This window comes from Oncorhynchus clarkii, chromosome 30, assembly GCF_045791955.1.
Source record: "Oncorhynchus clarkii lewisi isolate Uvic-CL-2024 chromosome 30, UVic_Ocla_1.0, whole genome shotgun sequence".
Classification (NCBI taxonomy): domain Eukaryota; kingdom Metazoa; phylum Chordata; class Actinopteri; order Salmoniformes; family Salmonidae; genus Oncorhynchus; species Oncorhynchus clarkii.
Window position 1 is genome coordinate 12,243,226 of NC_092176.1, and position 27,018 is coordinate 12,270,243.

The 27,018-nt window shown below is 42.9% G+C and overlaps 1 protein-coding gene across 1 annotated transcript; it reads right to left on the bottom strand.

Moving 5' to 3' along the window:
* Window positions 1-25,548, bottom strand: LOC139390104 (nuclear receptor subfamily 6 group A member 1-A-like). The gene is made up of 9 exons (XM_071137256.1): window positions 25,313-25,548; window positions 11,431-11,661; window positions 10,719-10,774; window positions 8,271-8,440; window positions 7,504-7,737; window positions 7,007-7,261; window positions 5,625-5,746; window positions 5,134-5,286; window positions 1-4,999 (listed from the first exon to the last, which is right to left on the bottom strand). Exons 1-9 carry the CDS (start codon window positions 25,326-25,328, stop codon window positions 4,860-4,862), a joined length of 1,377 nt encoding a protein of 458 aa, XP_070993357.1. The 5' UTR covers window positions 25,329-25,548; the 3' UTR covers window positions 1-4,859.
* Window positions 25,549-27,018: the final 1,470 nt, after the last annotated feature.

The window sequence follows — 27,018 nt, forward strand, 5'->3', positions numbered from 1 at the left end:
TTCACATTTATTTGGTTTCAAGTCCTAACATATTCTAAACATGCGTTTAACACATATGGATCACATTTGTCACAGGTAGTTCAAGTAAGAAAAGCAGAGGAGAGAGGTTTTTCAAAAGATTTAAAGGGATACTTCAGGATTTTGGCAATGAAACGCTTAATCTACTTCCCCAGAGTCAGATGAGCTCGTGGATACCATTTTATATCTCTGTGTGCAGTTTGAAGGAAGTTGCTAACTAGCGTCAGCGCAACTTCTAACTAGCATTAGTCAGTTGTACAACTGAATGCCTTCACCTGAAATGTGTCTTCCGCATTTAACCCAACCCCTCTGAATCAGCGCAATGACTGGAAATCTATGGTAACAGCTAGCATGCTAGATGTTGCCATGGAGTTCCATTCATTGAGCTAACGGTAGTTAGCATTGGCTCGCGAAACTACCTCTAACTTCCCTCGTACTGGATGCCGAGACATAAAAATGGTATCCATGAGTTCATCTGACTCTGGGGATCCCTTAAAGTATCCCTTTAAGGAGAAAAAAACAAACATGGCAGATAAAAATGTAATGCATTTCATCTGCGTATCCAGTGGTGCAGATTCAATGGAAATACTTTAAGACGTTGTTCCCTGAGATATGTTATGATTTTATCTGCTCTAGTTGCCCCATTGTGGGCTCCTTAATAAGGAGCTTCAACAAATGAATTGTAATAACACTGAACAAGCTTGTAATAACACTGTTATAACAGAAAACCATTCATTGTTGAGATGAGTGAAGGAAAACAGGAAATGGCAAAAGGGCCAAAGTTACATTCTAATGAATAATCACTCACAAGCAGCATTCTAAATATCAAACATGATACTGATCATTTAACCCTATTAAAGTCTTTACACTTTGCCTTTACATTGTTTGGTACACCCCATCTTGAAAACTATATAAATACAGTGAAGGAACACAATACATTGATTGGAATACCATACTGGGTTATATGTTGCGATATGAACTGTACAATGAGACACTGATTCACCAGTAAAATGGGAAGTATTGATAAAACGACCGCAGAAAAGTGAACAAATGGTAACCGCCTTTTGGCATGTGATTACATACAGTATGCCGAGATTCCCACAGAAATGATTTGTGGTATGGTAATCAGGTGTGTTAATGATTGGTAGTGTACGGTCATGACGTGGTAGATAAGTCTGATCCGTTTTCATTGATCACGTTGTAAACTGCATGATCGTTCACAGAAAAAAAGGTTGTAAATGTAAACTGGCACGGTGGTCAAACTGACTCCCATCCATTAAGGGCGAGGCTGCAGTTTGTCCTGAGGTACCACGGAAAAACATATGAGGAAACGTTTACATGCAAAATAGGTAACAGTGAGGTAACTGGATGAAATAAGAGACACAAAATAACAGAACATTGGTGCAATGAAACCAATAAATATGATTTTTTTTTTTAAAAACATTACCTGTGTGAGAGTAAGCAACGTGATGACACACAAAAAGAGGTAGTTTCAGTATAGAAATTGCAAATTACATATCCATTATCTGTAAAAACACATTCCAGAAAATAGTAAGAATGGTAATGAGTTTGTATTACATGTGTTTCAAAACATGAGAGGTGTTGGCAGCGAGGTAGCAATGTGCCGTTTGATTTTAAAAGAGACTGCAACGAAGAACCTGCCACTTAGAGTCCCTATATTCATGTATGGTGGCCAGAGTGACACTGTATGGCGGCAGCAGCAGCACTGGGCTAGGATCTCAAACACAAGTACCCTAAAAATGTCTGATCCCTGAGTTTAGGAGTGCCATATGCACTGAGCCCCCCAGACCAGTGGCTGGCTACTCTCCACCGTGACTTCTGGCACACCTCAATGTTCTCTGCTTTGTTCACAGATGGTCAACTGAAAGAAAAGTAGGACGCCACGGTGTGTGACTCTGTTCTAATATCGGAGTTGAAAACTCCACACCTCAGGCCCAAATGACACTGGGGAATACAGTGAAGGCTTTGCATGTGAAGGATGCATAATATTTACCAGTTTCACAGGCGCCCGTCTCCTGCCGAGTTAATTCCCTGTCTGCAGATATCATTTCACTCATCAACTCTGTGACATGTCTTTGGTAATAGTAAAGAGTGACCAATCCATAAACAATTTTGAATTGTAATATCAATACCATAAACACTATAGTCTTTTGGAACTTAAATTACAGCAGAGAGTTGATAGAATCCCATCCAACATCCATCAGAAAGAATTGTAATGTCAATGTAAACAAACGCTGTATAGCCTCAAAACATGGTTATAACTAGAATTCATGTCATGGATGGTCAGTCCTTGCATCCATAGCTCTGTCTATGAATCTGAGAGTGGTTACATTTCTCCAGGCCCATCCCTCAGGCTTCTTACCAAAACACAGGCGGGGTGCCCGCTTTGTTATTGTTCTAATTAAGGATTCTAGTTTTAACAATAACATTGAAAATGTATAAAAACAAAAGATGGAAAGGTGGCTACTTGAAAACTACTGAAACAAAGAACACACCATTGGAGAAAGTATTCAAAGGGTTGTTCAGGGCATAAGATGTGTGTTAAAGGAACATTCCACCCAGAGATGCATCATATGGGGGAGGATTTCTGTATTTTTATATCTTTAATATCATATCTTGAAAATGGATTGCTGACCAGCAAAACATTTTTGGCACTATGTCAACAATGGACAAATGAAACAAATAACAAAACATTGATTTTTTTGGGGGGGTGGAGTACTCCTTTAAGGCAGGTAGGTAGTAGTGTTAAGGCTGAGCAAGACAAACGAGGCTGGACTTACAGCAGTGATGCAGGGAGAGAGTAAGCCTACCTGATAGTTGAGGTTATTTTGAGCATGCTCAGTTTGGAAAGGGGACATCTCTGGCATTTCGGCCCTGTCTCAGGCCACCTTCAGCCAAATCATCTCAACACTGAACTGGGAGCACCGGTTCACCAGTTGTTTAAAATCTGGTCAAAAACAATCTGTTCCAAAACATGCCCTTTAAAACCAACACATTCACTTTCATAAAAACAGGAAAATATTTGAAAAAGAAAACACCTTCTAAGAAGGACCTACAATGTCCTGAATCCTACGACTACGAATCCTACAAGTACATCAGCATTGTGATCACTGAATAACTCCTGAATGCAATACACAACACTCACTTTACCCTGTTTAAATACAGGTCCACAAGGACCTGAGAGAGAGGAGCATGCAGGGTGGGGACTTTGCCAAGTTCATGGTCAAAGAATGTGTCCTGCCTCACCACAGCACGCATAAAAGAGAGTCATTTTAAGGACTGCATTGCCCCAAATGTTCAAACAACGGTTACTAGGAAACAGCTAAAACTTGAATGATCAAAAAAGACTCTTCAAGTGGGAAAAATTATCATCTCATACTTAGAAAATAAAGAACCTATTTCTCCGTATGTTTCTTCTTTTTTTTTTTAACAATGTGCATATCTGTCTTAGATGATGTGCAAGCCGGAAGTAACCTCTAGTCCTTCCAGATTAATAGACAAGCCCCTAATGTCTCCTCCGTCTCTCCGCTTTTACAGCCAAAAAGGTAGTCACCTGAGCATTCCGAACCCAACACTGTCTAAAGATGCAGTAGTAAAAATGAACAGGCCAGCATTTCCTTCTAGCCTAACTGTGCGGAGCGGACCACCAACCCAATGAGCATGTGCAGAGGCTAAGGATTGGGCAAGGGAGTACCAGTGGAGGGCTAAAAGTTGTATGTCTGGAGCAACAGATGGGTGCTACAGGGACTAGGAGGGAAGACAGTGGGGCCTTTGTCTGTGGTGTCTCATCGTTAGGGGTTAGGATGGGAACCAGCTGCACTGTGTGTCTGTCTGTCAGCAGAAGGTCTCCCCTCCAGCTCCGACGCACATTGATTAATTTCTTATTCGGGTCCTTCGTTGATAAGAAATCATTACATTGAGCTATCGGCTCATCGCCCATCTATGGGTTCTGCTTGAAAAAGCTTTGCATAACACTTTGGTCAACAACAACAAAAATCAATACAGCTAACAGCAAACGCCCCCTACCCCTGCAATTTAATTTGTTCCGCAGTCTATGATTGTAGAAAATACCCGTATGCTTGTTTTCTACGAAGATCCCACAATCCAGCTAAGTGTCACCTCACCGAAAGTCTAGGAATGTTCAAAACAGACCAGCCCATCCCTTACAGGAAGTCTGTCTGTGGGTTCTGTAAGAGATAGTGTGTGTAACACAGTATAGAAAAATACGACAAGAAGGGGGACAATACACCTGTAGTGAACATTCATTTGTTGATTGCAAGGGTGAATGCTTTAAAACAATCTTTGGTTCAATGTACAGCAATGCCTTTGGTCAATTTTGTGGTAAATGCCTACTTATCAATCTATGATTCAGGAGTTTAAAGCATTTACAGGGATTGGATTTAGACTGGGCAACTCTTCATTTCAAAACAGCGAGAAAAAGGTACCTGAAAATAGAAACAACATCTTCCTGAGGTAGTCTCAAAACACTTGTCAACTCATTTATATCCGGCCCCCTCCGAATAAAATAAATGTTTAAAATCAAGTTCTAACAATGGCAACACCGACACATTGAGCAATCGGATACACACTTGTAAACTCCAAAGACCAATGCGTCACTGTGCATTTAGTTTGTACAGAAGCATGTGCACAGCATAAATCAGCATACATTCAGCTCTGTCATGTAATAAATATATAGAGAAAAAAAAAGCTTTATAAAACTAGCTGCTTGTCACATTCACAGGAAGGAGGACCAGTCCCTTGCCCTGCCCCCTAGGCCAGCTCTGAGTAAAGGGGCGGTCCTAGAGCCAGCAGGGCAGGCCTCAGTTCCCAGGGGAGGTACCCGTAGAAGTCAGACAGGGGGAACTTCCTGTCCTGTAGCTGATTAGGCTGGATTTGCAGGAGTGCAAGACTGCTTTGAACAAAAGGGGGAGCTGTTCCAGGGGAACATTCACCAGCTTGCCTGGAAAGAAACATGTTTCACAGGGTGTGAGTACAGAGCAATTATCCTATCGCCTACCTTGTTATGGACCTTTATATTAGCATTTCGTAATACACCGCCCGCCATGCCAATCCCTGATAGATGCCCCAACTTACCTGCCATGAAACGGATCTCTGGCAGACACATCATGATCTCGGGGAAGCGTTTGGGCTGGTGAGGGTACTTGTACTCAGTGTAGTCCTGACACACGTACCAGTAGCGCTTGTTTAGCTGCTCCAACTGGGAGACGTTAGTCAGACCACGGATATCTGCACGACAGACAGGGGCACATTGAGGAGAGGACCTTAGCTACTGTTCATGTGTGTGTGACGTTTGCATTCTTTTTATTCAATAAAGCATCTGAGCAGCAGAGCAGTTCAGAAAATCCCTGGAGGATCAGTGCTGTGTCTGACTGTGTGTGTGTGTGTGTGTGTGTGTGTGTGTGTCTGACTGTGTGTGTGTGTGTGTGTGTGTGTGTGTCTGACTGTGTGTGTGTGTGTGTGTGTGTGTGTGTGTGTGTGTGTCTGACTGTGTGTGTGTGTGTGTGTGTGTGTGTGTCTGACTGTGTGTGTGTGTGTGTGTGTGTGTGACTGTGTGTGTGTGTTACCTTGGTTCAAGAAGTTGATGGCTTTCATGCAGGCGTACTCCTCGTTGCTGACCTTCAACTGGTGGAACTTGCGGAACAGATAGATCAGCCTCTCCATCACCTCCATGCCATTCTCACTGAACCTGGAGAGGAAGCATACAAAAACATGGTGAGACTGTGAAATGTGATACGCACGCCCGCTCACTCGCAAACAACCCACAAAATCAACAAGACTACCAGCTCTTGTACACACAGCTACAGAAGTGGAAAATCACAAAGAAATAACAAAGTTAAGGGAGAGTAGATTTATGATAGTTGATTCAATCATGACCGTAATAAGATGATGAGCAGTAGGGGTGGAGGGGGGAGGCTGATCCACTACAAGTGATTAAGGACATTCATCTCGCTGACTAAACATTTCCTTTAGCTTTAAGGAAGGAGCATGTACTTAAACAGGGCAAACTGAACAACTGTACTCATCAATCTCTATACCCGTCTCTGCAGCTCCCCTTAAATCTTGATCTCTTTAGTACATGTGCCTACACACCGCTTAGCACTGGCTTAGTAAATCAGACACCTTCTCCTTGAATGTGCAAACTGCAGGCAAATGGGCCTTTGCAACACAACCCAGCCATAAATCCAATAGAAAATGAGGAAGAAGTGTGCCAAAAGGGCTGATAATTCTGGTCTGATTTACACACAGCCAAAAGCCCCCACAGTATTATGGCCAATCTGGGACAGAGGGACAGACCTGTATTTCATAATGGCCCAGACAGTGCTAGCCACAGTCCTGAGGAGTCATCCACCTCACAGGACAGTTCACTGGCACACTTCCAAAACCAATATACCCCGATGTAATGGTCGAAATATCACAGCCTTTAGAGATGGTGAACTCACAGAGTGGAACGGTGGTCTCTGTAGGAGACTGTTGTTGCAGAAGGAAACACAACTCAAATGTTGACATCATCCCTTCTCTTAAGAGCCGTATTCAGCCACCACACCTCCCAAAAATACTACAATAACATTAGTCCAGGTAAGCAAACACTATTGCCTTCTAACATCTGATGCCTGAATGCCAACACAAAAGGATAGTTTTATTAACATTTTTTAAATGACGGCCTATACCGGCCAAACCCGGAGGACGCTGGGCCAATTGTGCGCCACCCTATGGGACTCCCAATCATGGCCGGTTGTGATACAGCCTGGAATCGAACCAGGGTGTCTGTAGTGACGCCTCAAGCAATGAAATGCAGTGCCTTAGACCGCTGCGCCACTCGGCAGAAGAGGAGGGTGTTCCAGCTAAATGGTCTCTTTCCATACAATGATTCCAAAATAAACCTATGAACACAACCTAGTATCATTGTTTAAACCTGACAGTGATCCCACTGTCGGGCAATACTCACCCCTGCATCTCGTCCTCAGAGGGCGTGTACTTGGCGGTGACGTCGGCCAGGTCTCCAAAGATCTGCGCACTGTAGATGGTGAGGCAGGAGAGCAGGATGAGCTCCTGCCAGGTGGAGCTGAGCAGACAGGTGTAGTCCTCGATGGACAGCTCGCAGAAGAACGGCAGTTTCTTGATCCACGAGATCTGACGAAACAGCAGCTCGTCGGCCAGACGACACAGCAGCGCAAACAACTCCACCTGAGTCACCTTGTACCTGACACACATAACAGGGGAGACAGAGAGACGCGGATGTGAATATCGACAGGCTTCATAACAGCAAAGTGTTAATGTTATTGTATTGGGCCAGGAGTTGTAGCTGACCTGGTCACATGGTTGAACAATTCATATTGTAAAACACATTTCCAGATAGATGTCTGCTGGAATTGTTGTGTCAAAAAAAACATGCCACGGTTTGAGTGCTCAGCAGATATTTCCCGGTTAAGCAGGCATACTCACCCATCCTCTATCAGCATGGGGGTGGTCAGTGGGGCCAGGTCCTCTGCAGCCACTAGCTGCAGCACCAGGGGGTGTGACTGGGGGTAGAGGCTGCGGGGCTGTGGGGCCAGCAGGCCTGACTGGGCATGGTAGCTGAAGAGGTGAGGTAGAAGCTGGTAGGGGGTGTTCATGGGGGTGTTCATGTACTGGTCCCTGAGAGCCGCCGTGTAGCCGCCATTCATCTCTACAGAGCGACTGGACAGAAAAAACACAATGGTCAAACACACTCACACCTCAGACATTATGGAAAACACAGTAGAACTGTCACTGCCGCGAGATAATTTACTCACAATAGTCGTTCAACTACATACTGTACTTACACTAAATGCCAGAAATTGTTAAGTGTGCTCATGTTGTTGAGATTTGATAAATAACTATTTCTGTGCATTTTTAACATAATCAGAGTACATGGCTGATATAGATATGTGGATGTTGACACAGAGAGAGATTCAAATAGATACCACCACACTACATAGACTATATTTGGCCTTGATGCTTGTTGATAGACACTATGCATGTCTCCATAGCCAGAACAGCAGACACTGGTACGAATTAATTCTACAGATATCACTGCTAACTCTGAATAGATTGCATTCAGGCATTCTTCTAGTGGCAAACACCTTACTAACTTGGCAATGAGCTGTCAGAGGCAGTTCATTATTTTGTAAATGGACAAACTGCTGACAATGGCTACGATGCTCCCTAATCTAGAGGAGTTGCTAACTCACTTGGATGACAGAGTGGATGCGGGTGATGGCTGGTTGCCTTCGGAGGCGCCGTTGCTAGGGGAACTGTGGTCACTACTGTCACCATTGTTGCTCCAGGTGTGCTCCGGGAGACTGGCTTCCTCCTTAAACTCCTGTCCTGACATGATCCGCTCAATCTCCTCATCTGTGATCTGTGACACAGAGACACAGAGACAGAGAGACAGAGAGACAGAGAGACAGAGAGACAGAGAGACAGAGAGACAGAGAGACAGAGAGAGAGAGCAGAAAGAGAAGAGAGAGAGGATAGAGAGAAAGAAGAAAGAGAGAGCAGAAAGAGAAGAGAGAGAGGATAGAGAGAAAGAAGAAAGAGAGAGCAGAAAGAGAAGAGAAGAAAGAGAGAGCAGAAAGAGAAGAGAAGAAAGAGAGAGCAGAAAGAGAAGAGAGAGAGAAGAAAGAGAGCAGAAAGAGAATAGAGAGAGAGAGAGAGAGAGAGAGCAGAAAGAGAATAGAGAGAGAGAGAGAGAGAGAGAGAGAGAGCAGAAAGAGAATAGAGAGAGAGAGAGAGAGAGAGAGAGAGAGAGAGAGAGAGAGAGAGAGAGAGAGAGAGAGAGAGAGAGAGAGAGAGAGAATTTGTAAAGAGTCATGGCATTGGCAAGCCCATTAACTATTATAATTCACTCCCCTGGGTACTTCAAGTCTTTAGCTGTTAATACTACAGCATTGTTTTCAAGCATCTGAATGGATTAACATAGCACTGTTATCCAGGGTATAATTATCCTAGGACAACTTGTTCCACAGAGGCACAAGGCCACACCATGCACATGCACACGCACCCACACATACAGGGGTCATTCCACTTCAAAAAAACACAAGAAAGAGGATTTCAACACCCACCATCTCAAATTGTTCTGAAATAGTTTTTGTTGATAGAAACAGATAAGTATTCCTGCAACATTATAATGTTGACATATAACTTGATCTCTAAAATATTAAGCTTATTGATTGCACCCAAATTGGCCATTTTAATATATAGGATTCATATATTTAATAACTATATAATAATATATCTGATTTGGACCAAACTTTTTTCTAACAATGAGTTAGACATGAGGAATCCAAAGAAATTGTCAAAAGCCTCCCATACCCCACACCAATCCCACCCCAACAATGAGTATATAGTATCAGTTCCCTATGTTTGACAAGTAGTATGGAGCCGTGGCTTGGAGAATTGTTTCTTCATCCTATGTAATGTATTCTCAGTGAATTTGTTGATGTTTTCGTTCCCCTGTTCAGAAAAATGTGTAATTCTTTGAAGTGTTTATGTCCCATCCTGCTTACAAGGTAAGAAGCAATATTTCATTTGTAATTTAGGTGAACTATCACTTTAATAATGGTGGTTGGGGGGAATATTATTTTTTTTAAAGATCACCTATTAGCAGGAACAGCACAATCTAGTGGTCAGAACTTGTTAATTGGGATGTACAGTAGGATGGGACACAAACCCAATAACTTCAATGACTAATTTCTCTGAACAGGAGAACATTTTTTTATTTTGCCAAATTCATTGAGAATACATTACATAGGATGAAGAAACAATACTCAGAAACTCAGCTCCATAATATTCCTCAAACATAGGGAACCGATACTATATACTTATTTTTGGAGTGGGATTGATGTGGGGTGTGGGGGAGGGGGGTCTGTGGGTGGCTTTTGACCGCTTCTTTGGATTCCTCATGTCTTACTCATGGTTACCAAAAAGTTTGGTCCAAATCGGATGTTAGGTACAATAATTATTGAATATTATATGAATCCTATAAATTAAAATATCCAATTTGTGTGCAATTAATTAGCTTAATTTCTAAGAGATCAAATTGTATTTCAACAAAATAATGCTTCCGGAAGGCTTATCTTATCTGTTTCTAACTACAGACACGATTTCAGAACAATCTGAGAGGGTGGGTGTCATGGCTTGCTGAAATGACATGGAATGACCCACATCTTAGCTATGCCACAATGATATTTGAAAAGCATGGCTAATCCTTCATCTATTGTTAATGACAGATTTGTTTATTGTTTTTTTGTGTGTGTTTTTTTACCCCCTAATTTTCGATCTTCTCTCATCACTTCAACTCGGGAGGAGTTAATGACATAGATTGACTTGAACACTGTAAATAATGACTGGTGCTGCAAGCAATTAGGGATGCTGATTTGCCCAATTACCTTGTTTAAAGCCAGCTAATGAAATTATAAATGAATGTGAGCATGAAATCACTGTCAATGGGTTCAATTTCATTTATAATAATCACAGTTCAGGGCAATGGGTTAGAAATTACCAGTATTTTACATAACAATTCTTAGTAAGCCATTTAAATAAAATAAAAAAACAATTCAGAACAGTTCTGCAATATCAAAGCCACTGTGGGAAACCAGCTGTAATTAGCTGTGGTAGAGTGCACAGTGAATATTTACCTGTACAGGCCCAATGCTTTTGTTTCTCCCTCCTGGCATGCCATCTTCCCTGATTGCTGGAAAACACACAGAACAGCCATAAGCACCACAATAAGAGAAACAAACTGTATGGTTTAAAAAAAATACTATGTTTGGGTTTCAAGACATAAAAAACACTAAAGTACAGAACAATTCCTAGAGGAGTAGTGATAGCAACATTGGTACTATGGCTCCACCTGGTGGCTGCTATGATTGTGCCACAGCAGATCATCAGGAAAGAGTACAGAGAAATGTGAAACTTCATCTACACAGTCAATCCAGCAGAGAGCACTAGCTGCATAACAACAGAGCTGGGCCTAGCTGCGAGCTGACAAGAGGGTGGGGTCATCACTAGTTAACACTGCCACAAAGTCACCCCCCCTAACAATTTATACCATTTATCTTCTTATAATCACGTTAAACCTTAGCATTAACCCTAACCACACAGATAATCTTATGCCTAACCTTAAATTACATTGTTTTGGTTTTCCAGATTTTTTTTACGATATATAGCCAATTTGACTTTGTGGCTGTGCTATCTAGTGGAAACCCCCATGGAGCTTATCCAGTGAAATCTGTGGTTCTAGAACAATCCACTATGGTTCTAGTACAGTACATTCAGCTCAGAATTCTAGGCCTCTGCATACGTGGCTCTTGTCTGCTCGTCACTTTTGCCTCTTTGGTCTCCTCTTACCTTTGCGGTTCATTCCCATCTGTAGACACTTGAGCAGGCGGCAGTATTGGCAGCGGTTGCGCTGCTTGCGCGACATCTCACAGTTCTTGTCGCGGCTGCAGCGGTACACGCGCTTGTTGCAGATGCTGCGCTTGAAGAAGCCCTTGCAGCCCTCGCAGGAGATGATGCCATAGTGCAGGCCTGTGGCGCGGTCTCCACAGATGAGGCAAACACGTGGGTCAGCTGCAACATCTGACAGAAGAGACAGAATGACTTGTTAGAACAGGAGACAGAAAACCGACAGACGCCTGCCACATATCACAACATTCAAGTAACATCAATGACAAATTGGACATAATAAAGACAAATATCTACGGAGAAAATGCAGCATGATCAAAATTGCTCTCAGATCTGAAAAGAAACCCGTCACCATAAGTCCTCACCAAGCATATGTGCCCTACAGCTCTAACCATCGTCGTGGAACTTAGTGTAGCCAACCCGTGTAACCAGTTGGATGTTAGGAGGTAGAATGGGCAGAGAGGGCAGACATCTTGAATGTTTTATTCAGTAGGTCTGAGCAGAGAAAGGGCCAGGCTAAACGACACACGCTGGGCTGCCTGGTGATTTGTTTACAGGCTCTCCTTTCCCTTAGACACAGTGGCAGCGTCATTTCAACTCTTCAGTGTGACTATAGTCTAACACCACTCGGTGAAACCTGACTAGATTCACTCCCCTTTTCATAGATAGATAGAGTACATTGAAACACAAGCCCGCATAAGATCTAAATCTCTCACTGTGAGCATAACACGCTGGTGTGACAAGGGAATTTATATTTGTTAAAATATATCAGACCAACTAACAGTTAACGATTCTCTAACTCCACAGGCGTGCAGTGGCACCTTAATTGGGGAGGATGGGCTCATAGTAATGGCTGGAATGGAACAAATGGAATGTTATCGAACACATCAAAGACATGGTTTCCATATGCTTGACATCATTCCATCCACCCAAATCAGGCCCTTATTATGAGACGCCCTCAGCAGCCTCCAGTGTCCAACTGGTAGGTTCATATCACAGCTATCTTCTTTAGAAGACAAACACAGTGCAGACCAGAGCCTTTACATTTTATCCTAAACCTTGTTTCCTCAAAGGGTATATGGTGCAGCTTTTCCTCTAAGAGTTTCAAAATGTGAAATGTTGTTAAGAGCAAAAGGGAGGGCAGTAACTTGGAACACATGTTGGGGGATATTTGGGGGCCTTGGGTAAAGGCGAGGGAAGGGCTGCCGTTGAGGAAGTAGTGGAACAGGATGTTCCAAATGAAGCACATTCAAAAATAGTTGGTTAAATTACACAGTGCTCTGAGTTTAAGGTTAGCCAGCAGATTAACAACATGTGGTGGCCACGAGAGACCCAGATGTGAAAACAGAATAAAGCTCAAAACACCTAGCTTACTACAGTAGCCCTTATCCCCAAATTACAATATCGCTGATGCTAAATAGCTTTTGGCTTTACATTCATCTCTATAGAGTGACATTTCTTGCTTTCATGTGTCTGTGTGTGCACACGTTCCATTGGGTGTGGGTGTTGGAGTTTGGAATCATAGAGAGATGTACTTAAATCTAGAATCCTCAATGGAAACAATAATGTGTTATCTCCTATTTTACTAAAAAAGCTAAGGGATTGGGCTGGAGAAATGTAACTACTAGAGCTACGGATGCAAGGACTGACCATACATGATCCCAAATGTATCGTTTTAACCATGTTTTGAGGCTATACAGTTTAGATGCATGTTGATTACAAACATTGTTTTACTCCAATCTTATATTTTTGGGTTCTGATGGGGAACGACACTTGAACGAAGTGCATAAGGTGTTACTATCTTAAATTATTTTTTAAATATATTACATATTTGTTTAACTCTTCTTGAACTGCACTGTTGGTTAAGGGCTTGTAAGTAAGCCTTTCACGGTAAGGTGAAATACCTGTTGTATTTGGCGCATGTGACAAATAAAGTTTGATTTGATTACGGCATTTATAGTTAACATTCTTCAAGAATCAGTGGGTCATTCACTTATAAATCCAAAAAGAGACGAAGCAACTAAGGATTTAAATGGAAGACTTTACAATCCTCTGTGAACTCCTGACATTCTTAGTTACTTTACTAATCCCCACAGAAACGGCACAATCTGCAGACCAGCACACTTTGAGGACACCAAACTTCAAAAAAGCTGTTTAAAATCTTAGCTGGCATAATCCCCATCTACCTCTAGGTGAGATAATAAAACACTATGCAGGCAGAGAATGAATTAGACAGAAAAACCTATTTCCCTACTATCTGCTGTCCACCGTGTTAGTGCTACCCTATCGATCAACCCCCGTCCACCAACACACAAACACACACACACACACACACACACCCCTCAACCCCCGCACCATCCCCCCTCATAAAAGCTCTGAACAGATGGGTTGACGCCATGGTTACAGTGAATAGCCCAGTGACGCAATGGCTGCCAGAAGAAGAGATAACGCAGAACAACCCCAACCTTACTGGCTTAGCTTTCAAAATTATGATATCAGTTGACAAGGCACCCCATCCCAGTTTCTGTTGGTCAATCAGCAATTACATGGGGTTTGTTGTCCCCGCTTTATCATCATGATCCATTACTAAGTATAATACAAACTTTAAAAAAAATGATTATATATCAGTCAGTTAAGAACAAATTCTTCTTTGCAATGACGGCCAACCCCGGCCAAACCCGGACGACGCTGGGCCAATTGTGCGCCGCCCTATGGGACTCCCAATCACGTCGATGTGATACAGCCTGGTTTCGAACCAGGGACTGTAGTGACGTCTCTTGCACTGCGATTATTGGTCACATACACATGTTTAGCAGATGTTATTGTGGGTGTAGTGAAATGCTTGTGTTTATAGCTCCAACAGCGCAGTAATATCTAACAATTTATATCTAACAATTTCAAAAACAATAAACACAAATCTAAAGTAAAGGAATAGAATTAAGAATATATAAATACCTGACAGCAATGTCGGAGCGGCATAAACTAAAACACAATAGAATACAGTATATACATATAAAATGAGCAATGCAAAATATGCAAACATTAAAGTAGGGAGTGTGCTTCAAACAGAACTCCCAAAATAAAGTACCGTGAACTGGTTCATCCTGAAAAACAGGTGACCACTAACTGGGAAAATATAAACAGTGAAGGTTTACAGATCAACATGGGAGACTGCATTGGGAGATTTCGTAAATATACAGAGAGAGACATCCAGAACCCCGGTTTTCACCTCCATTCTCACCTATTACACCAGGACTAGAACTGGGGTCCAAACTGAGTTCAAACCGATTCTACATGTAGATTTACACTCAAATGTCGGCAGTCAGACGCCCACCGGCGGCAGGTGGTCCCGAAAACACACCCCACCGAACGGCGGTGCGAATGTCAGATGAACATTAGATGGAGATCCAGTGCGGTTTGTGCTCTCCACAGGTGACACCTTAATTGGGGAGGATGGGCTCATAGTAATGGCTGGAATGGAATAAATGGAATGTTATCGAACACATCAAACACATGGTTTCTGGGTGTTTGATGCCATTCCATTCACTACCTTCTAGCCATTATTATGAGCTGTCCTCCCTCTCAACAGCCTCCTGTGATGCGCTCCCATAGTTAGTGAGCAAAATGAGAGCAGACTGAACTGCTTTCACTTGATTCTACCAACAGTAAATAATGACGACTGGGTTGTTGGTCCCATAACCCAGTCCTGAAGGAGACTGGTGAGAACTCAGCTATAGTGGGCATGGTTAATGCTACCTTCTCCTGAACCCATAAATTAACCCTAGCTGCTCTGAGGTAAGTCTCTTACTGACGGCCTTTGGTCAACCAGTAGTTCACATAGCCATGAACTTTCCCCTCATCCAGGCATGGACTAACCCATCAGATATAAGAGGGAGACATGGGTGCAGTGATCTAAAGCAACAAGGTCATCAAACCCATGCCAACCCATACTGTGCAAAGGCTTCCTTTACCTTACACATTCACTGTCATCAGTGCTTGACTTGGGCTACTGCTTGAGCACCTGTTCAAATGTATTTAGCTTGTGGAGCTCCTGCACCTAAATATAAACAGTACAGGCCCCCAAAATGAGTCCCGGAACCTATTTCAGTCCAAACCAAGTACTGATTATCGTGAACGTATAAGATTGGCCAAAAGCTACTAAAATGGCAGATAACAACTTTTAGACCTCAGGTACTATCCACAAGGACACACTTGTGGACTGATAAAACACTAAACTACTACTACGGAGTGGTAACCTCATCTTCTTTAGAACTTAAATAGAGCTGCAACCGAATCAGACATCATCCTGTCAAAGAGATGACAGAGGTCCTATATGTCCATCCCTGCTCTAAGTATACTAGAAGCAGCAGTGTGCTTTCAAAGCCCAGGGTAAGGTTCCTGTTACTAGAAGGAGCAGAGTGGGCTTTCAGAGCCCAGGGTATGGTTCCTCTTACTAGAGGCAATTAGCCAGAGCAGGAGAAATGTTAAGGAGCATAAAGCCTCTCCCAGATCTACTGAATGGGGAATGGAAGAGCTCTAAAGCCCAATGGGATTACCTATGAGGCTTAAGTTCTGTCTCCTCGGGACGCTCTTCTGGGGTCGTCATACTGTACACACACAAAAGGCTCACTCGGGCCCCGCCAACGGATTCAAATGTAATCCTTGGTCATTAACGTGAACATCCCACCAGCCTGAGAACAATGAGGAGCTCTTACTCAAAACAAACTTGTTGAGGTTTGTAATAGATTATGTTTTGACCCCAACACCTATTTTTTTGTTCTTCCATAAGGAACACTCATGTCACGAGGGTCTTTCGCACTGCCATACAGTTAACAACGTAATGGAGAAACGTCCTGCCAGAAGCAACTCCAGAGTGCAGTAACAAATATAGAAGTGTCATCAGTACGCTTTCACCCACTACTACATACCGCAGCACGTAAGAACTTGATGTCCTGTAGTACTCTATTATAGTGGTTCTGTATAAAGTGACTTGAGCCCGATGAAAGTGGGCTCTCGGAGCACAATGAGGACAAAGCTTGACACTGAAGGAAGGGCGGAGGTATCAGTGAAGATTCACCTTAAGGTCTAAATCAAAAGCCTTTCGGTCATTAAAGCCCCTGTTCTGTGTGTAATAGAATAACACCTCTACTAAGTCTGCCAGAAAAGAGGACAGGACCCACATACTTTCCCCCTTCATTTGAACTCAGAGCTCTCCTCGTTCTCGTTCTCAAAATGGCCACCTAAAAAGGTGCTCCACCCTCTGCATTGTCTTGCATATGTTATAGACCGCCCAAAACCCTGCTCTGTTTTGATATTTTACTTCAAACACAAGCTGTGAGAGGTCACATAGGTTAACACCACGGCTTTCCAAGCCTGGAGAACTACCCTCCTGTAGGGTTTCAATTCAACCCCCGTTTTAACTGACCTGATTAACCAGCTAATTAATAGTGGTGCAGTGGTCTAAGGCACTGCATCTCAGTGCTTGAGGCATCACTACAAACACCCTGGTTCTATTCCAGGCTGTATCACAACTGGACATGATTGGGAGTCCCATAGGGCGGTGCACAATTGGCCCAGCGTCGTGTGGATTTGGCCGGTGTAGGCCGTCAGTGTAAATAAGAATTTGATCTTAACTGACTTGTCTAAAAAAAAATAAAGGTTCAATAAAAAAATATATAATTTAAAAGCAGTCCAGGAACAGGATGGGAGAGCCCTGCTTTACACAATGGATCCTCTCCTCCTCAATAAAGGTGGCCGCAAATGGTTCGGTACCGTTCGTACATATATTATGATAACATTTTGGGATGTTTTTGTTCGTTTTGGAGTTTGGTTAGGGTTTTGTCGACTGTTCGCGCACACAAAATACATTCTCAAGGGCCAGCCGAAGTTCTGAAGGCGAAGTCTACGCCCCTTCGTCCATGATTGGTCAACTGTAGGGGTGATGCAATTCAGCTCGAAACTCTGTGTTCTCAGCATTCTCTGACTCTCCGACGAGTGGTGGTAGTTCCAGGTACAGCCAGGTTTATTGAGACGGACACCTGTGAATAAGAGGTAACAAGAGAATGTCAGATATATACATTTGGTCAACAAAAACACCATACCATTTTCCAGGAACCGTGTTCCAAAAGCTTTGATAAAATTGCACTTCTCATATAGAGATGCATACATATATACAGCAACAAGGGGAATTAGAAACAGAAAAAGTTGAATTATTTCATACCTGAATAAGGGCGCATGAGGTTCTCATGTAGGGGGAAAGCTGCATCTCCCAGGAAAACATGAGGACTTGACGTTGTAGTACCTGACAGGACAGCTGGCGGTGGTAAAGGGTCTTCTTCAGCAGTTTGGACCCAAAATAACTCTCTTGAAACACTCCACCATAGCTCTCTCGGCCGTATGCCCCTATATCAACCATTGTGAACCTTTAGCGGACATCTTCTCTGTCTCCGGATCTCTATTACGAGTTGCTAGGTAGATCAGATCTAGTAGATCCCTGGCAAATCACACATCCAATCAACTGTCTCTCTGTACACTATTTTATTCTCGGGTGTGTTTGGGTGTGTCATCACTTCCTTGTTTGGCGTAGATGGCTATTACCAGCTCATTGCCCTCTACTGTCCCGGGGTAATATTGCTGCTTGCCCCCCTTTCTTCATTTTTGAAGTGAACGTCTTTTTCGGAAGCATGCGAGCCCACTTTTTCGGTTCGACTACCCGACTTTGGCTAGCCGACAGCCGAACTGAAGAATGCTGACGCCTTGAGCCATTTGTCTGTTTTATTTCAGCACATGTGGTAATTCAAAGAAGGCATCAAAACCATATATTTAATTGAGCATCCCATGTGAAATGCCTGACTTCCTTCAATGAGAAAAACACAATGATCGTTAGTTTCCTTCATTCACACCAGCAGAGGCTTATTTGCCAAATCTGTCACCCTCTCTTTCAAGTGCATGGCCACCATATAATCACCAACACTTGATCTCAATGTGTCACATCAAACTCCACCTCACCAACCCCTCCCTGTATGGCAGTCAGTGGTCCAGTCCATCAAACTGGTTCTGTCCTGGTTCTGGTCTACTCCCCTCCCCCTGCTTCTCGTGGATCATGTGATGGGGGTGATAAATCCAAAGTGACGGGACATGTGGGAGAGTTGTAAAGTCAAGCCTTTGCTTCATCTTGAACTCTACCCTCTCTCTCTCTATAGTCTGGGTCCTGTGACTGCCTCCTCTCCCTCGGTTCCTCCCTCTTCCACCTCACCACAAGGCCTGCTGAAGGGTATTTCACTCAGCGGTTTTGTCTTGTGTTTCCATCACAATCATCCCCAGCTGAAAGGCAACGGGGGTTGAAGGGATCTGCTGTACTTTTCCACTATTAATTTCCCTCCTCCCTCCCTCCCTTCTTTACATCTCTCTCTCTATCCATACTCCATACTCAATCCTTTATGGGAGGAAAGGGTGCATACTTTTTCCTAATTAAGTACAGTACATGATGACTCTCTCGACCGCTCTTTCTATCTGTCTCAAATCAAATCGGTCACATACACATATTTAGCAGATGTTATTGCAGATGTAGCAAAATGCTTGTGTTCTTAGTTCCAACAGTTCAGTGGTATCTAAAAATGCACAACAATACACACATCTAAAAGTAAAAGAATGGAATTAAGAACTGTATAAATATTAGGACGAGCAATGTCGGAGTGGCATGGACTAAAATACAGGAGGAAAGAACACAGTGATCAGGCCGTGGCTCAGGCTGTTGATGTCGTTGATCTTTTTGGCCGTCCTGTGACACCGGGTGCTGTAGGTGCCCTGAAGGGCAGGCAGTGTGCCCACGGTGATGCGTTGGGCAGCGCACCACCCTCTGGAGAGCCCTGCGGTTGCGGGCGGTGCAGTTGCCGTACCAGGCGGTGATACAGCCCGACAGGATGCTCTCAATTGCGCACCTGTAAAAGTTTGTGAAGGTCTTAGGGGCCAAGCCAAATTTCTTCAGCCTCCTGAGATTGAAGAGGCCCTGTTGCGAATTCTTCACCACACTGTCTGTGTGGGTGGACCATTGCAGATTGTCAGAGATGTGTACACCAGGGAACTTGCGGTCCCATTGATGTGGATAGGGGTGTGCTCCCTCTTCTGTTTCCTGAAGTCCATGATCAGCTCCTTCGTTTTGTTGACGTTGAGGGAGGGTTTACTTTCATAGCACCACTCCGCCAGGGCCCTCACCTCCTCACTGTAGGCTGTCTGTCATTGTTGGTAATCAGGCCTACTACTGTTGTGCTGTCTGCAAACTTGATGATTGAGTTGGAGACATGCATGGCCACGCAGTCATGGGTGGCCATGACACAGGAGGGCCCCTGTGTTGAGGATCAGCAAAGTCGAGGTGTTGTTTCCTACCTTCACCACCTGGGGGCGAACGGTCAGGAAGTCCAGGACCCAGTTTCACAGGGCGGGGTTCAGACGCAGAGCCCCGAGCTTAATGATGAGCTTGAAAGGTACTATGGTGTTGGAGGCTGAGCTATAGTCAATGAACAGCATTCTGATGTCTTGCCCAGATGGGATAGGGAAGTGTGCAGTGGGTCTAGGGTGTCAGGTAAGGTAGAGGTGATATGATCCTTAACTAGCCACTCAAAGCATTTCATAGAAATTGTTATTTAGTTCAGTTACCTTTGCTTTATTGGGTACAGGAACAATGGTGGACATCTTGAAGCAAGTGGGGACAGCAGACTGGGATAGGGAGAGATTGAATATGTCCTTAAACACTCCAGCCAGCTGGTCTGTGCATGCTCTGAGGACGCGGATAGGGATGCCGTCTGCATTGTGAGGGTTAACATGCTTAAATGTCTTACTCACGTCGGCCACGGAGAACGAGAGCTCACAGTCCTTGGGAGCGGGCCGCATCAGTGGCACTGTATTACCCTCCTGATTGTCTGTAGACCTTGCCACATATGTCTCGTGTCTGAGCCGTTGAATTGCGACTCCACTTTGTCTCTGTATTTACGTTTTGCCTATTTGATTGCCTTACGGAGGGAATAACTACACTGTTTGTATTCAACCATATTCCCAGTCACCTTGCCATGGTTAAATGCGGTGGTTTGCGCTTTCAGTTTTGCACGAATGCTATCCACGGTTTCTGGTTTGGGTAGGTTTTAATAGTCACTGTGGGAACAGCATCCCCTATACACTTCCTGATTAACTCAGTCACCGGGTCTGTGTTTATGTCAAAGTTATTCTCAGAGGCTACCCGGAACATATCCCAGTCCGCGTGATCAAAACAATCTTGGAGCATGGATTCCGATTTGTCAGACTAGCCAATAGGAAGGGATGAGCAAAATGGGAGTCGTGATCTGATTTCCCGAAGGGAGGGCAGGGAAGGGCCTTGTAGGCATCTCACTAGTGGTCTAGTGTTTTTCCTAAGTGAGTACTACAGTCAATGTGTTGATAGAACTTTTGTAGCATTTTCCTCAAATTTGCTATGTTAAAATCCCCAGCTACAATAAAATTTGGCCTCAGGATATGTGGGTTCCAGTTTGCATAAAGTCCAGTGTAGTTCCTTGAGGGCCGTCGTGGTATCGGCTTGAGGGGGAATATACACGGCTGTGACTATAATCGAAGAGAATTCTCTTGGGAGGTAGTATGGTCTGTATTTGATTGTGAGGTATTCTAGGTCGGGTGAACAAAATTACTTGAGTTTCTGTATGTTATCACAATCACACCATGAGTAGTTAATCATGAAACATACACCACCACCGCTTTTCTTCTTCCCAAAGAACTCTTTATCCCTGTCTGCTCAATGAACTGAGAACCCAGCTGGCTGTATGGACGGTAACAGTATATCCCGAGAGAGCCATGATTCTGTGAAACAGTCCCTGATGTCTCTCTGGAAGGAGATCCTCGCCATGAGTTTGTCTACATTAGCGAGTAATATACTAGGAAGCGCGTGGATGGTGTGCACGACTAGAAGCCCACTCCGAATACCTCTTCTCCGCCGGTGGTGAGATAGTAGGAAGATAGAACCAATATGGGCCAGAGATACACCTTTCCAACAGTCAGCCACCATGCTGTTTGGTCTCTCTCTGTCTCCATAGTGTTATGTTAATATTTTTTACTTCTATGCTGTTGTAGATTTGGCTCATTGTCATGTCAATGTTGGCCTGTTGACATCGCATACTGGATAAAATGTACCCCTCTCACACAGTACTGTCTCAGGGCGGAGGGCTGAGATCTTACCAGGGATTATAGCCTGGGTCATTAGCATTTGGGTAATTAGACTCCAGCCAGATACCATGTTAATTATATGCTAATTAATACTGTATTAGTCACTAGTTTGTTAGATATTTCAGAGATTCCATTAAAGTAAATGTTGTTTCTGATTTCCATAATCCAGCTCATTCCAAAACATTTATTAAGTTCAAAAATGAATCAGTAACAGAATGAAGGGTAATGCTGTCTTGAATTCTCTTTTGTCCTAAACAGCAACAAGTCTTGAGACAACAGATAACATAGTGAGCTCTCTCTTCTTTCTCCTGTCAACTTCCACATTCTGCCCTAACTTAAACACTTTTGAGAGGGCCATTGATTTCCTAAAGGTACATTTGAAGGTCTTTGATCTCGTTATTGGAATGTAATCAATATTCATTGACATGTTTGGCTATTTCTCTGCATCATAGCTCCTTGGGTTCTCAGCAGTGGCAACAGTTACAAATCGTTCCCTAAAATACATCAAGAAAAGGCCACTCATCACAAATCTTTAAATTCAACATGACCATTGACACATATCTAATTGATTCTCTTCACAGAATGGAGCACACTATGTCGGAGCGATTATATAATTACTATAGTGTTCAATAAAAGTCCAAATGTAATGTTTCAACCAACCGGTGACAAAAGTAGGACATTTTGCATATTTAAATACTATTTCTTTGTTGTCAAACATGAGTATGCTTGCAGAGCTCCAGTGCAGCAGTTTGACAGTGTGCTTGTTAATGTGGAGCCTAAACAGTCAGCACAACCCAATATGAACCACATGGTGGTATTTAACAACACAGGCGCTTGTAACACTGGGCCATATAAACTCCCTCTTTAATAAAAGTCTGTTTCCCCCAAAACTCCTCAGTATGACTTGAGGCTTCCTAGAGGCAGAATAAGCAGGCTAACAGGTTCAGCAGGCTAACTCCCACCCATCTTTCCTATGACCAGACTCTTCCTGTATTGGGAAATACACCGTATAATGCAATCAAGCACTTTATATTATCTGTGTGTGTGTGTGTGTGTGTGTGTGTGTGTGTGTGTGTGTGTGTGTGTGTGTAAGGGGGTTGTAGTAAGATTTCAAAAATCAATAAAGTTATCAGGTCAAACTAGGTCCTTTGTTCATAACGGGTATCAGATGGTGTTTGTGTTAGATTTAAAGTGCGTATACATCGGGGGATGGGTACTGGTAGTTTAAATAACACTTCCCTTGGAGACAAAAGTCTGAGATATGGTGGACTTGATGGTTTGGTTTGTCTGGATCAGAACTCACATAAAGGTTTGAATGGAATGATCGAAAAGGCCCTAGACGGCCATAATAAGAGGCTTTGGCATTAGCTATATTTAGCCTGCATTACAGAAGCCACGATTCCTGACCTCCCCCACTCTTATTGATCTTCACACACACAGCCTCTATCCCCCTACCCCCTCATCCCCACACACACACTCCCCCTAACCAGAATTTGTAAGAAAAAGGACTTCCTGGCAAGTCCAGAGTGACGTGGTGTGTTGAGAGACAGGAAAGGCATCAGCGGGCTACTTAGCATTATAAAAGACTGATTGGATTTAACCCTCCTTCAGCTGCAGAAGAAACACAACCTCTAACGCTGACTGGATAGGATTAGCATGGGGAGGGAGCAGATACAGTAACCCCTCCCTTCCCAGAAAATACAACTCTTTAAGCTGCAATATGTAACTTTTTGGGCGATCCAACCAAATTCACATGGAAATATGAGTTATTAGCCTGTCATTCTCAATGAAAGCAAGTCTAAGGAGCGGTAGATCTGTTCTATGTGTGCTCTTTCTATGCTTCCCGTTCTTAAATTTAGTTTTTGTGTCTTTTAATTTCGGTTTGGTGCACTAGCTTCAAATACAAAATGTTTGGAAAATATACTTCACAGCGGTTTAGAAGGTACAATTATTCTCTACACTATACTTGCTTGTTTGGTCACATGAAATTCAATTAGGGGAACTATTCAAATTGTTGCAACCAGGAAATGGCTGAGCGATTTCTGCATAGTGCATCTTTAAGAAACAATAGGAAACATGAGAGAAATGTTCCCAGAGAATTCGTAAAGGGAACAATTCAGATGAAGCTTGCTGATAGTTAAACCACTAGATTAATGATTACAATGACTATCACATACCCATGTGGCTCAGTTGGTCGAGCATGGCGCTTGCAACGCCAGGGTTGTGGGTTCAACTCCCACGGGGGACCAGTACAGAAAGAAAGTATGAAAATGTATGTGCTCACTACTGTAAATTGCTCTGGATGAGAGTGTCTGCTAAAATGTAGAACCATTATCAAACAAGTAATGCCCAGCAAAGAGCTCTTGATCTGGTTGTCCATTCAACATGGTGTCTCTAGACCAATTCCTGGTGGAAACTGAGTTACAAGTCATATACTACTCATGTATGAAATAATATGACTGATTCCACATTGAAAAGATCTTCCATACCAACAAAAAAAAACTCCTCACTGTGTACCAACAAACACTACATTGATTTGTAACGAACCTGGGAAAGAGACATGAGAACATTGCAGAGGTCTGACTCATCTGCAAAGTCTAAGGACATGATAGTTAGTAGGACTGACTGAGTGGATTGGTTTTGGCTGTAAATGAGCAATTTCCATTAACTTACACTAAAGGTATTTGTATCAACATAAAATATTGTAAAAACTCCAACAGTCAGTGAGAGGCAGTACATTAGCTACTTATTATACCCTGACATGAAGTGAAACTGCGTTAGGTTTGGGAAGGTAGTCACAGCTGGGCTAACCCTGGGGGTTAAAACTGCCCAGTGAAGCAATCCTAACCTCTCCTCTATCACATAAACAATGCTGACTGGGGACAAAAACCTTTTCCAGATGGGCCACAGACACATACCACAGATCAATACATATGTAACTTCACTCAGCAGGACACAACAACACAATCAACTATATACATACCAATACACACAAATACTCTACTACACCCAAATTAACACACATAATGAAATATATTGAAATACTCTGAAAAGACTTTGAACAATATTGTACAATATTGTATTCACTAATTCATAGAAATTAATTGATTATGCAACAAAATACAAAAACATATTTGAAATAACAAATATATCACATGTATACCTTGGCAAGTATAGCTGCAACAAAAGTAACAAACTGGTCAAAATGTAATTACATAATGGGTTTGTAACCAGTCCTTTTTTCCAAGAAGAAAATAGGAAACAAATAAAATAATTTGACAAAACCATTGTCTAAATTTCATTTAACAAAAAAAACATTATTTTTCTCAATATCATGTCGTTTAAACTCCTCAGTGGAACAACAACATACTTCATTGATTTATTATTTGTTCAACTCCAGAATGATCCTCATCTATTGTTAAACATATGGAATGAAAACAAAGTGCTTAGCCAGAATGCTAGCGAATCTGATGATGGCAAAAAAAAGGAAACCAAAATGATTCGCACCGACCAAATGCTAGCCTGTTCTCTCATTTATACATGCATATTTAGGGGTGCATAGAGTATGAGCCATAAAGGCAACAGACCCAACCCCTTTCACTCTCGCATCCTCCCTTACCTTCCCATGTATCCATTTCATGCTTCTCCCAGTTTGCCAGGACGCCATTCAAGCACAGATTCCGCTAAAAAAAAGCCACAGGGCATTGGAGCCTTGGCCTCATGACTCTTCTCTCTCTCTCTCTTGTTCTCCCTCTTGCTCTCTCTCGCTCTGACATACAACCTCCTCCCTCCACAGCCTGCCCTCTCTCTGAGCATAGTCTTCTAAGCCAGCACCACTGGCCACTTTACTGCCTGGTCACATGACCACAGAGTTCAAGCCATGGGGTCACGGCTTGGCTTGAGGTCCAATGACGACTAGGGGTTATCTGAGTGGAACTGATAGTACTATTTTCTCTGTTGATGAACAATGCTTTCCCTGGCCAAATTAGCCTCCCCTCCCTCTGGCACTTTTCACAGAGGACCAAAGTGCACGTTCAAGCATAAACAGGTTCAAGCATAAACAGGTTCAAGCATAAACAGGTTCAAGCATAAACAGGTTCAAGCATAAACAGGTTCAAGCATAAACAGGTTCAAGCTGACAACATACACGGACATTAACTAATTGAGTCATTTTGTCAATTGGAAACAAATAGAGTTAGCCAATGTGTCAGTGCTAGGTATCAAACCAGGAACAGTGCAAAGGAAGAAATAAAACAAAGCCTCTAGAAATAGGCGTTTACAGGGGATTCGCATATATTTTCTGTCGCCTTAAATAATACATTGAATGGCGGACTAATATTTTTTTTTTGTGTTTTTGGTAAACAGTTTTACCAGGGATTTTTACTCCTAAACACGTTCTGTTATAGCCACAGACCCGATTTAACCAGTTTTAGAGACTTCACAGTGTTTTCTATACACACATACTTATCATATGCATATACTATATTCCTGGCATGAGTAGCAGGACTTTGAAATGATGCGCGATTTTTTACAAAAAGCTGCGAAAATTCGCATCATCCATAACAGGTTAAAAAGTACAAGATAAGATATGAATGATATTTATCTGTTCCTGCAGGCATATGTTTCCGTCCACAATAATGATCCAACATTTCCTGTCACAAATATACCCCAGAAAATGAGCCCACAGAGCTACATCACAACATTCAGCCACTCATACAGTTCCCCAATGAATTGCTTGGTAGTGTACTCCTAGAACTAGTTTTGTGAATTATTTGGTCATGCCTTACAAATCCACTGGGGTTTCCTCCTTCATTCCCTCCAGTGTCCTTTCTAAGTAGCCATGTTATGAATGGTCCAGTTCTGAACCAGTGGACCACGTACTCTACTGCTATCCTGCTACCCTGTACCCTGCTACCCTAATGATTCTATACCCATTACCCTCTTCTCCTAGGATCACCCTTGTCCTGTCCAGTCAGGTCTCAGCCCACCCTCCTGAGCTCCACCCTGCTAATGCTGCAGCCACTTGTTCACTCTCCCACAGTCACACAGCCCACCCCCCATGCCAATGCTAATGACCTACCTAAGTAAGTCACACATAAGAGGCTTTTCACATTCAAATGCCACGGAGGAGAGGGAGAGACCAAGAGAGAGCGCTGCAATAGTGAAGGTGTAAACTTTGCAGTAGGAAGCATGAACAGTATAACATATCACATTAAAATTCAAGCAGAAAACCTAAAAGAAAACTAACAACAATGAGAAATGCTTTGATCAAGAATGCAAAAACCTTAAAAATAAATTGAGAAACATATCCAACCAAAAACACAG

Bases quoted from the DNA above. Each gene is read 5' to 3' on its own strand.
- LOC139390104 (XM_071137256.1), bottom strand. The intron at 8,441-10,718 runs GTAAATATTCAC...TCTGTGTCACAG, and splicing joins AAAGCATTGGGCCTGTACAG to ATCACAGATGAGGAGATTGA. The intron at 7,738-8,270 runs GTGAGTTAGCAA...TTTTCTGTCCAG, and splicing joins GCATCCACTCTGTCATCCAA to TCGCTCTGTAGAGATGAATG.